We start from the raw sequence: 12,822 nt of genomic DNA, 5'->3' as shown, positions 1-12,822 counted from the left end.
ATCTGCATACATTCTGATCTGCTTACCTTTTGGCTCTTTCTTTTGTATTTCTCATTTTGCCTGAGCTGGTGACCATATCATCATAGATTGGCACTGGTCTCTGCATGAAAAGCACTTGTCTTATGACACCAATTTTAATATTACAGTGGTGTAGAAGAGTTTTATTTATTTATTTTTGGCAGGAGTGGGCCTTGAACTCAGGGCCTCCTGCTTGCTAAGCAATCACCCTACCACTCAAGCCACACCTCAGTCCAGGTGTTAGTAGAGTTTTAAAGGTCACCTTAGCTTCATCTAATTTTTCATCCATTCAAGCCTTGATGAAGAGCTAATATACAGAATAATTGTTAGATGCAGAAGGAGAAAGGAATAGTTAGCGTAACCTGAGTGAATGGTGACTGGTAGTTGACAGGGAAAATTCCTCTTGGGTAAGGTAGTGAGAATGTACTGTGGTCATCTCAGAGGTTTAGAACTGACTCTGTAAGCTATGAGATATCAGTGAAAGTTCGTTATTCTTGTGCCTTTTTTGGTGTCTGTTCTGGGACTTGAACTTCGGGCCTGGGTATTGTTCCTGAGCCTCTAAACACTTCACCACTTGAGCCACAACACCACTTTGTGCTTTTTCTGGGTAATTTATTGGAGATAAGTGTCTCACAGACTTTCTTGTGTGGGCTGGCTTCAATGTGTGATCCTCAGATCTCAGCTTCCTGAGTGGCTAGGATTATAGATGTGAGCCACTGGTGCCTGGCCAGTGCAGATTCTTAAGCAAGAAGAAACATCATTTGGTAGTGCTGGAATGCAAGATAATTTAGAGGATGAAACAAGAAGATAAGCTACAAAACCTGTTGTAAGATGGAAACCAGCACCTAATTATAGGGCTCACAATTACAGGTTGAGGCAGCAGGGATAGAAGGACAGCAAGGAGGGTACCAGATGCGGAATGGAAAAGTTGGGCAACCATGGAGGGAGTGGGTGAGAAACTTAAAAGTTCTTTTTAAGGAAGATGTATGTAACTGGCAGTTCAATACAGATAGAAAAGAGAAAGACTGTCTAAAAAATAAACTTTTTGAGTAAGTAAGAATGGGCTAATTTTCTCACACTTTTAAACCATGGAATTGAATGTGTGATTATGAAGCATTTTAGATGGGTAGACAAATGGCTCTTAAAAACCAATAAGCACAGATTTCTAAGTCTTTTACTAGGTGTGTGGATGAGAGTAGAACATTTTTAGGTAAGGAAAAACAAATATGGTAACTTTCATAACTCTTGGAATAGTATATTCAGCAACAAAATAAAGCAACAATTTGGTGAAAGAAAATTGAATAATTTAGAATTCGGTTTAACTTTAACTCTAGCACTGAGTAACTGAGTTATTCTGCTCCAGGAACTTTGCCTTTTCCTTAATCTTACTTTCTTTACACTATTAATGATACCTCTCTCTCTCTCTCTCTCTCTCTCTCTCTCTCTCTCTCTATATATATATATATATTAGTCTCAGCAATAACACTTCATAGAACATAGGTAGATGTGCCTCTCTTTGGTAATATAGAGTATTTTGGTTAAACAAGAGGCACAGTTGGCATTGGGTCTTAGGGTGAGGGTGCACTATGAACACACACACGTACACACACCTACACACATATATGTGTATATTTTATGAGAGCAAGTATTAAAAGCCCTTCTTGTCCCGGGATGGCAGAGTGGTGTCACAGGTTCATTGGTTTCTGCTGTTGTGTGGCTGGGCAGGAAAGAGTTAAGAAGTGCCCTTAACTCCTGTTACTGGAGGTTAGCAGAAAGGCTCCCAGGGATGCCGGCCTGGAGGGCAAACTCATTGTTCCCTAACAAACGTACTAGTCCTTCCATCCAGAGGATGAGTCTGTACCCAGGCGGTTTGATCAGACTGCTTCGAGGGCAGGGACCACCACCCACAGGGTCCCCTTCACTGACTTTGCGGGGCCGGGGTGGCCCTGGGGTGGCCCGCCGGGCTGCTGTGAGTCAGGGCGCTGACTGGGAGAGCCAGGAAGCCCTGGCCTGGAGAGACCCCGCCCCTGCCCGTGTGAATCGCCGCTGCGGCGAGGGGGCGTGGCCGGCTCATGCTAATGAGCAAGTTGCCAGGCGAGACAGGAACTTCATTCCCCTGCGGGTCGGGATCGCAGAAACTATGCCCCTTCTCTCACCATGAGCTGGCTCTCCAATTCTCCAGGTGTCGTGCTCACCGCCTACCACCCCAGCGGCAAGGACCAGGCCGTGGGGGACAGCCCTGCAAAGGGAGGTGAGGAAGCCACCTCGAGGTAAGTCCCGGCCTTTGCAAGCTAGCACACAAAGCAAAACCTCTTACCTGTGACAGGGAAGTTGGTGGAGCGCGTAGGGAGAGAAGGTAATTAATTACATGTGCACCTGGACCTAACCTCGGGCGGCAGCAGAGGGATCTGGGGTGGTGGTGTGTGGGTGTGTGTGTGGGGGGGTACTTTCCACCTCCTTTCCTCCCAGTCTGAAAGAACCTAGGATTACCAAGAAGAACTGGGAGGAGCTAGGGATGTTATTTGTGAATTTTACAGCCAGCAGACCACTTGCTTAGCAGGTGCATTCGCGAACTGCTGTGAGATCCAGTGACTGTGTTTGAAACACTTGCTAGGACTTGGAATTGTGAATGGGCTCCAGGCATCTCCCCTGGAACTGTTAGCTGGGAAAGTCGGCCAGGACCCAGGGAAGCTGTTCACTGTACAAGCTTTTGTTGTCAGAGTGCTTCCCCCCACCCACCCCCCTTCCCTGTGAAAGCAGACCTCTTGGGCAAAATGCCCAAGACACTGGCCTGTGGCAGTATGCTTCACATTCTTTCTGTGTATGTGACTATTTTATTTTCCTCCCCTCCCCTTGAGCTTTCTAAAAGGAGTTTCTGTCAGGAGATAGTACTCTGCCACAGGAGTGAAATGTGGTTAATGTTAAATCGCTTTATAGGCAGACAGGGCAAATGTTCTTCCATAGACTGCTGAGGTGCAGAGTACCTTTCTCCCTATTCGTGTACTTTGTTCTGTTTTCCAAGAGAGATTTTTTCCCCCTTTCTCCCCTTAATGACCTTCTTACTAGCTGAACTTTTTTTTTTTTTTTTAAACTTCTAGTCTTAGATATAAATTATAAATATTGGCCTGGAAAAAAGAGCAGATGTTAACCTCATCTCCTGGGAGGCTAAATGAGTTGTTCATAAGTTCATTTCCTCCTGATGCTTAATGTGATAATAAAACTTGCTTTGTTCTTATATGACTGATGCCTATGCCTGAAGCTGAAATAATGCTGCCTTTCATTTGTTTTCAAATCCTCAAATATGGAGCGTGGGAAAAACAAAACAAAGCAAAAAGAACAAAAAAGAACCCCAAAGGAATGGCAGTAATACTCTGAGTTGGACCTAGGCTGATCAAAACTTTCTTTTAATAAGTTATGCACAGAATGTATTCCACTGTATGAATTCATTTCCAAAGATCAAAGAGGACTGTCTGCTTCTGCTTGACATGTGTTACTATTTTATTTTCTGTTTAAAGTATTTTCTGTGAAAATCATGTTTTCATCTATTTTTTTTCTGGAGTACAGTAATACATTAGCAATCTCTCAGCAGAAAGCATTTTCATACCAGTCATCACTTGGCTTTCACTTGCGAGTCACTATTGTGTAAGCTCAGCAGGTTCTTCAATGACTTTAGGCAGGGTGGCCCAAAGATAGTAGACTGGTTGTGAGAGTGGACCAGAATCTAGGGGCCTGGAATTCAAACTCTTATTTCACTGTGAGAACTTAAACTGCTGGGGATCCTGAGGTTATGGCCAAGTCTATAGTTCTAATCTTTTGCCTGGGGCTGTCGTTTGTTTGTTGTAGGTAGTTTATACTTGAATAGGTAGAGCAAACAAAGAAAGGAATGGAACATTCTCAAGCTGTTGCTGAAACAGAGACTAGAGGCACTGAGGGGAAAAGTAGGTAGTGGTCTATGAAGTGAGGTGATTGCTCACTTGAGGCCACAGCTCCAAATTGGCTCCCAAAGGCTTCTGCCAATTGTCATATTGCTTGGCCCATACCAACATAGGTTATGGTTATCCCAGTGCTATTTGTTTTCGTTGGTTGGGGAAGGAGGGAGTTTGGTGTGAGGGATGGGAGTAAAGGCATGGAGGAAAGATGAGAATTCACTGTTTTTTCTCTTACAAATAGAATATTTTTATCAGATAAATGAATGGAACTTTGGGAAGTACATAATTTAGCCTAGAATGTTGAGATACTGGACTTAGCATTGGGATAGGGTTGAAGGGAATGAAGAAGATGGATCAGTAATGATCCTTGGGGATGATGATGATGACAGAGAATTTGCCCGACTTTGGCTCTGGTTGGGTTGATTGGCTGGTTATTTAAGCATTAGGAAGCTGATCTAAGGAACATGTTGATGGCCAGTTTTATAAAGCACTTTGAAGAAGAAAAAAAACCAACCTCTTAAAAAGAGGCTAAATTAGACTTTGTATTCCCTCCTGACTATTTAAAAGTTGCTAGAGGTAGCACAATATTCTGACCTTGTTTATCACAAGATAAAATCTCTTCTAAATTATCTGTATTTTGTTCAAACATTTGATTCAGTAAGATAAGCTCATACACGTTTAATGATATTTAAAAAGTAAGGGTTATGTATACAATTTAGGATCTTTATAGAATATGTTTGGGTTTTTCTTACAAAGGTTTATTTTTTAATCTTTTAAATTTAAAAATTTTAATTGTTATTATAAAGGTCACATACAGAGGTGTTATAGTTATATAAGTCATGTAAAGATTACATTTTTTTGGACAATATCATCCTTTTTCTTGCTCTCTCCAAGTTTTTCCTTCCTGTCCCTACCCACAAGTTGTATAGCTTATTGTCAACATTTATGAAGTTTATAAAAAAAATTGTTCTAGTCTTCCGAGGAATTAATAAATGATTGTTAAAGAATCTATTGGTCTAAAATTCCTTCTATTTCACTTTTTCTCCTTATCAGAACACATTCATTGGATGCCAGCTTAAAAAATTCCTCATACTTTTAGCTAGGGCCTCCCAACTATTTGCAGAATCTTTTTATTTTTGTAGGGGCATGTGGGTGGGTAATATTTTATCCATAAAGTATCAGGATTTGAAGACTTAAGTTAAAATTAGTTGTTCTGGCTTACTTGTATGCAGTCCAATGTTTCCAAAGAAAACCACTTTTTGTGTGTGGCTATATTTATAAGACTTTATTTACTCTTTTCCAAGCAAGCTTCAGAGTATTTACATTACAAAAAAAGACAGTTTTTCAAAGAATACAGTATTTGATCTTTTTTTAGCCATTCTCTTGACTTTGTCATCATCTTAAGAAAAACTGTTCTGTTCACTTTATATTTTTTTCATGTCTTTATACTAATGTCAGTGATGTTTCTTATTGGAATTTTTTACTCTAGAATAATATTTGTCTATTTTGCTTAAACAGGTTATGTAAGACCTTGCTAATTCCCTTTACCATTGATGTTAGGTAGTTTCTTATTGAAATTTTTAACTCTTGAATATTCTGTATGTTTTGTTTAAACAAGTGTGTGAGAGTACTTACGTAGGACCTTGCTAATTCCACTTACCATTGGTGTTACAAAGGAAAACCAGGAGGGAATGCATTGTTGGGCACCCACCTTTTAGTCCAGGATTCAGAACAACTTGCCTGGGTTCACATCCTGTGCCTCTCAGTCATTAGGAGTGTGCTCTGGGACAAGTTTTTTTAAACTCTTATTGAACTTCATAATGGCACTTACTTCATTGGAATGGTTACAGGGGATGATCATGTAAAACTTCGTCAGACAGTGTCTGTTCCATAGCTCAGTACAACTTCCCTTAGCACTAGCTAAAGAAAATGACAGAGATGATCACACTTTTTAACATATGGAACCTTCTGTATGTCTCATTAGTTATGTGTTAAGAAACATGATGTGCAGGCTTACCTAAGAATGATACATTTGAAAATTGAAGCATGATATCTAAAGCCTTAAAAGTCTGAAAGACATTGGAAATGTCTTTTGATCAGTATTTTTTTAAAAAAAATTCTAACTTTTATCATTTGCCTATAGAAGTCTTACCTTGAATTTTTATCATTTGCCTATAGAAGTCTTACCTTGAACTTTTATCATTTGCCTAGAAGTCTTACCTGACATTTTTATCATTTGCCTATACAAGTCTTACTTTGAATCACTGATGGGCATTTCAGACTGCAGACATTGACTTTTAGGCAAAATGGAATGTGGGTGGATCCTTTTTTGGTAATGTGGACTTCCACCTGACTCCAGAAGTTCTATTTTTCACAGCATCCCAAATGGTACAAGGGTGTATCTTCATAGGCTTATTATGGTTCCACACTCTCCAATTCTCCCTCAGTTCTTTATCTATAAAAATAAATTTGGGCCAGGTGCCTTTACTCAAAGAGACTGAGGTCGGAGGATTGTGATTTTAAGCCAGCCCAGACAGGAAAGTTTGTGAGACTTTTATCTCTAATTAAGTACAAAAACAAAACAAAACAAAAAACCTACCAGAAGTTGAGCTGTGGCTCAAGTGGTAGTCTGCTAGATTTGAACAGAAAAGCTCAGGGAGAGTAGCCAAGCCCTGAGTTCAAGCCCCAGGACTGGCACAAAAGGGGAAAAAATCCATTCAGCCATTAGATTTTTATACTAAGTTTATACTAAGTGTCAAACAGTTGTCCAGGTTCTGATGTTATAATGGGAAACAGAATGGAGTTAGTTAACTTTTCAAAAAAACAATATAATGGAGGAAGGATTGATTTGGGCTCATTGTTTTTGTTATTCCAATTGTTTCTGTCCATGATCCCTGTCCCCATGCTTTAGGCCTGAGGTGAGGTTGAGCAACCCTAACATCAGGAACAAGCAACAGAGGAAGCTGTTGATCTCATGGTAAACAGGAAGATGAGAGAGATCAACAGAGATGGGGCCCAGGACTCCATTCAACTGGGTTGCATGGTTATTCCTGAATAACCTATTTCATCTAAATAGGCCCTAAATCCCGAGAGTTTTCTTTACCTCCCAAATTAGTGAAGATCAAGACTAGTGAAGATCAACACAAAAGTTTGTGGAGGATATTTCATATTGAAGCTATAACAAAGAATAACATCTGTGTGTGGGAGTATGTCCTGGGGTAAAAAATAAGAAAAGAGGAGCAAGCCCTGTGGGTAGCTAGGACCCAGAGCTATGTGTAGGAGTTAGGGAGTGTAGGATTCATGAGCTTGCAAGAAGCTCTGAACCAAACATCCAGAGGAGCAAAGACTTGGGTGTGGAGACAGGGGTGAGGCAAACAACAAGATGACTTTATAGAGTATTTGGGTACCTTGATTTGAGTTTAAAGCAAGATAAAAAGACATTGTTGGGGGGGAAGGTTTTGAGGGAGAACAGAGCAGATTTTAGTATCCAAAGTTTCCTCTGGTGCAATGTTGATTGTGAATTGTAAGAACAGCAACAACACACAGGTGGTAAAGGTGACCTGGGCCAAGGTCTCAGTCACTGGGAAAATGGAGGGAGTGAGCAGGGAACTCTTAGGAAGGCAGAATCTGCAGGATTTTCTGATGACAGTGGTATCTGATGACAATCCTGCATCAATGAGTTTCCCAGCTGATGTTCCCTTGTTTCTGACTTTCCTATTTAGGAGGTCTGTGATTTTTGTGGGCCTACTTGAAGTTTACTTTAAGCTGGGCATTGGTGGCTCACACCTGTAATCCTCAGGAGGCTGAGATCTGAGGATCATGGTTCAAAGCTAGTCTGGGAAGAAAAGTCTGTGAGACTCTTATCTCTAATTAACCACCAAAAAACAAAAAGTGACACGTTAGCTCAGAGGTGTACTTTAGCATTATACTTTAGCAAAAGAACTGAAGGACAGAGCCCAGGCCCTGAGTTCAACCTTTACAACCCAATAGTAACCAAAAAAAAAATTTACTTTATAGAACTTATTAATATATTCCTTGCAACTTATTAATTTATACCTTGCAAATTACCTACTCTACATCCCCTAAATCTGCTAAAATGTGTCTTGATTTCATTTCATGTTTCTTCTTTCTTTCACTGTGCTAAGTTCATGGTCACTCTTTTGTTTAGATGAGGTTTCCTTTATGTAAAGATTTATTATTGTTCTGCTTGTGTGTCAAGTCCTATTAGTATTTCTCATAAATGTTAAGGCAAAATGAACTCTCAATGATGGATACATTTACTCTGATAACCATGATTTTTGCTGGACTCCATGGCAGCTAGACTGAAATAATTTTTTATAATTGGACCAGCCATCAGAATGTAGGATTTTTCTTCTTATTTTTTAATGCCCCTACTAGCTGTAAATATCAGTGCCATTCACACAGAACAACCCAGCATCCTAGAGGCCAAGGTTGCCACAAGTGGCAGTAAATGTTCCCAGGCTTCTTGATTGCGAATGAGGTCTCACTTCCACCTGCTGCCTTCTCTCCCTTGCTTTGTCTTGACTCAGCTCTGCTGTAGAGTCCTCTCTCTTTGTAGGGGTGTTGCTGTCAGTGTGATTTTGAAACTCTGGGCCTTAGATCATGTTTATAGTGCTTGTTAGTGGAATGATCACCTCATTGTTTGGGGAGAGAGGGAAGGTATAGTAGGCCAGCCTCACCTGAACTCTTGTCTCATTGACTGTCCTGGTCCATACCTTATTTCATATCAATACTTTCAGTTGGGTGGTTTGTTGCAACAGTTTCTCTCGTATGATATGCCATAGGCTTTTTTTTTTATGACAAAAGGAAACAGTAGAAGACTTAACATTAGAAGAGAGTAGATATGTGCTGCGGAGATGAGAGCAGGGGAAACAGAAAGGATGTGTAGATCCTTTTGAAGACATGGTCTTCTGATTTCTGAGTTTATCACTGTAAACTGGCCAACTTCTTTCTTTTTTTTCACAAGAAGTAAACAGAAATCATGGTGACCTAAGGGGCAAGTTACCACCTCTGGAGTGTTCTATGCTAAGGTCATTAAATATCTATTGAAAGAGTAGGAAATCTCATCTCTTTTTACATTTGTATTTTTGTAGTTGGTTTTTGGGTAGAAAGAACACTTAACATTTCTTCCAGGGAAATAGGGCTTATCATCAGAATCTGATTCCTAGGGAAAGGAGGATCTCTCTTCTGCCCTCGGTGACTCGTTAGGTATCATTATTTGGGTGCAATCCTTCTCTCTTTTTAAGACTTTATTTTCTGTCCAGACTTTCTAACCTTATCCCTTCTGCTTGAGCAGGGTGGCTGTTCATGGATGTCCCTTGAACATCTGACTCATTATTTTATCTTACATTTCAATAAGTGGATTGGATTTTTCTCCCTTAATTTTTTACATCAGGGCATAGTGGACCCTAAGTAGCATATGATTGGTCACTCTTGGTTGTTTCTGGGCAGCAGGTACTGTAAGGAGAACGGATTCCTGCAGGAAGCATGTGGCATTGCTTGCTGGCAGTGATTAGGATGTTTAGGATACCATCTCTTTCCTCATTTGTGAAGTCAGTAAAAATAATGCTCTCTTCCACCAGATTAATTATAAAACTGGGGAAAAATAGAGGAAGTGCATTATTACTAAATCATCTTCAGTACAATTCTTTGTTTTCTCCAACCTGAGTTATCATTCTGGGCTTTTTACTTTAATCTGTATCTTAATTTTTTGCTATTTATACTCTGTTATAAATTTATGGTGGGAGGAACTTGGCTGTGATTTTTCTTTTTTTTTGTGGCAGACGTGTACACTGAAAGCTTGTAAAATGCTCGTTTCCCACTAGGCTGTTAGTAGAAGATGGAATGAGTGTGAGAGGGAGGAAGGAATAGTGAATGTCCATGTAGATATTGGAACCAACTGCTAGGGTTCATCTTAGTTCCACAGTATGATTGTAGACAAGTCATTGAGTGTTTCAGGACTTTGGTTATTTTTTTTTTCCTTCTGAATCCTGGATATAGCAGTACCTAGTTCAAGAGTTATCCTGAGGTTTGGTTTACCATGAATAACATACAGAGGAGAGTGCTTGACACATACAGAGAAGAGTGCTTGACACAAAGTAAAAGATACTTTCCATCCTGATGAAAAGGCGAAGGCAGTTATCTGCTAGTGAATGAATCTGAAAATAACGAAAGCATTTGTGAACTTAATTACATAGTTTAGAAAGTGAATGCTTTCTTTACTACATATATGCTTTATTTAAAAAATTGCTTTGGAGTGAATTATGTGTCTCAGATTATTTTAATAACGTGAAAGAATGCCAAAAATGTAACTAAAAGGGTATTTACAGGTATTGAACTCAGACTTGGAGGACTATTTTGAGTAACTGTTTTTCTTGTTGTTGTTGGTCACAGTGTTTGAACTCTGGGCCTGGGCGCTGTACCTCACCTCTTCAGCTCAAGGCTAGTGCTCTACCACTTGAGCCACAGCGCCACTTCCGGTTTTTCTGAGTGGTTTATAGGAGATAAGAGTCTCACGGACATTTCCTGCCTGGGCTGGCTTTGAAACACAATCTTCAGATCTCAGCCTCCTGAATAGCTAGGATTACAGGCATGAGCCACGGGTACCTGGCTTGAGTAACTTTCATACTTTTGTTTTGGAGCAAGTTAAATTAGAAATCTTGTGGTACTATTAGTGAACTAGAAAGTGATCTGGTAATTTTTAATATGGTTAGTCATTAGGAAAGGGAAAATCTTGCATACATTTTTTCGCCTTTAAAATATATCTTGCATGCCTTATGAAATAATCAGTTGTTGATCTCAAAAGCAAAGCTTCATGGAAGAGGGCTAAGTGTGTCTTGAGGGTCTGATATCCATAGTACAGGTCTGAAGGACATACTCCCCCTGCATTTAATTCCTCTTGAGCCCCTGCCCCTTTCCTTTCCCACGTAGTGCAGAACTTTGCAAACTGTACTGTTTGATTTTTCTCTTCCTCTATGTCGCACACAATGCAGTGACCTTAAATGTCTGTTGTACATTTGCTGTATGTTTGGAAACTGTCTTTTTCCTTGCCAGCCCCTCTCATATCTTTCCCTGTAATGGCCTTGCAAGTTGCTATACCCCTTGTAGCTCCTGCTTACGTGTGCTTCACAGATAAGGATGATTTGTTTTCTCACTGGGCACCACTTTTGTGGAAATGGAAGTACCAGGAGGAAGAGAGAATGAAATGTATACCCCATGCAAAGGGCAGAGATGAAGGCATTTTCCATAGTGGAGGGCGGGGGTGGGGGAGGGGTGGCGCTGCAGGGGACAGCACAGAGTGATCTTTCAATTCCTTGGAGTTACAAATGCCCCAATTCTGCCATGTTAGGGATAAGACAACCACACTTTTTTAGTCAAGACATTCAAAATGATACTTATTTGTAGCATTGTTGCTGTGGGAGAAAGTATGTTCTTCATTCCAAGTAAGAATTAAACCTTTTAATCTAAAATCTTCACAATCAAGTTGGAGGTTACTATTCAGTAACCCCCTCTCTCCACCCCCTCTCTCTATCTCTTGTGCCAGTCCTGGGGCTTGAACACAGGCTTGGGCACTGTCCCTGAGCTATTTTGCTCAAAGATAACTCTCTAACACTTCACTAACAGCTTTACTTTCTGCTTTTGGGTGGTTAATTGGAGAGAAAGACTCCAATTAACTCCAATTAACATGGACTCCTCTGACTGGTCTGGCTTTAACCACAATTCTTAGATCTCAGCCTCCTGAGTAGCTAGGATTATAAGCATGAATCACGATTGCCTGGCTGTTCAGTATTTCTTTTTGGCCTTGGGACCTTTCAAAGTGATAAATGAATTTCCTGCCTCTAGTTTTATTTTTCTCTTGTATAATGTCATTTTCAAGGCATATTTCTAAGGCACTGTGCATACTTCAGTAAATATGTCTTTCCATGGCTCCTGAACATGACTGTATTCTCTTGATACTCATGTACTTGTATACATTTGTCATTTATTTTGGAAGATTTAAGAAAATGAAAATGACATATGTTCTTGTGATCCTAGTTGAATCAGGTTAGAATTGATCTAATTAATTGTGTGAAGTAAGAAATGCCTTAATAGCATTCTGATCAAACACTGTCTTTCTAAGTGAAAAAGAGTTTTGAAATTGAAATTGAAGTATACCTCTGAATGCTAAAGCCTGTCACATACCACCTATATTTGAAGAAAATAGCAGGTTTTATATAGAATTGATGAATAGCATCAAATGAAACTTGGATAATTCCAAAGAATATCTAAACATAGACTATCTTAAATTTTAAATTATTAAAAAATACTATGTCTTTTAACTAAGTAGTTGTGAAGATCCTAGTAGGGTACATATGATAGATATAGAAGAATTCTTGCTTTTGAGTTATAATAAAATCCAAGTGAATTCTAAAGCAACTTTCCTAGAAGTTCATTTAGATAGTCTGGCACAGATACAGCTTTTTTTTTTTAACATGTAGAATTATTTTTTAATATATTTTTCTTGGATAATTGAGATTTAAGTTTGGTCAAGGAAAAGTAAGTTGGCCACTGATAGTTAAAGGAACTTAGTCTATTTATAGGTGGTCTAGAAACATGTAACCTGATTAATGCATTCTATAATTAATGTTTTTACTAGAGTTACTAGTGCATGCTTGTTCATTGTTTCTCTCCAATGAATATATATAGTCAAAGCTATAGCCTATCATCTGATAGAAATTACTTGACTGAATGTAGAAGTAAATGTGTATAGCCTTATTTTAAATATTATTGATAATTAAAAAAAAACATTTATTTTTGTCTTGCTTTGTTTTTAGACAGGGTTTACTGTTCAGCTAACACTGGCTTGGGATTCACT

General features: G+C 39.4%; 1 protein-coding gene across 1 annotated transcript in view; it reads left to right on the top strand.

Annotated features, from left to right (window-relative positions):
• Positions 1 to 2,113: 2,113 nt before the first annotated feature.
• The window catches only part of Arhgap18 (Rho GTPase activating protein 18), a 131,919-nt gene continuing 121,210 nt past the window's right edge, over positions 2,114 to 12,822 (top strand). Inside the window, exon 1 of the mRNA XM_042682835.1 lies at positions 2,114 to 2,288. Coding sequence (XP_042538769.1) covers positions 2,176 to 2,288 — 113 coding nt within the window. The 5' untranslated portion in view covers positions 2,114 to 2,175. The remainder of the gene's footprint in view (positions 2,289 to 12,822) is intronic.

This window comes from Dipodomys spectabilis, unplaced genomic scaffold (assembly GCF_019054845.1).
Source record: "Dipodomys spectabilis isolate Male_0828 unplaced genomic scaffold, ASM1905484v1 ptg000001l, whole genome shotgun sequence".
In the NCBI taxonomy this organism is placed as follows: domain Eukaryota; kingdom Metazoa; phylum Chordata; class Mammalia; order Rodentia; family Heteromyidae; genus Dipodomys; species Dipodomys spectabilis.
This window is presented reverse-complemented; position numbering and strand designations above follow the sequence as displayed.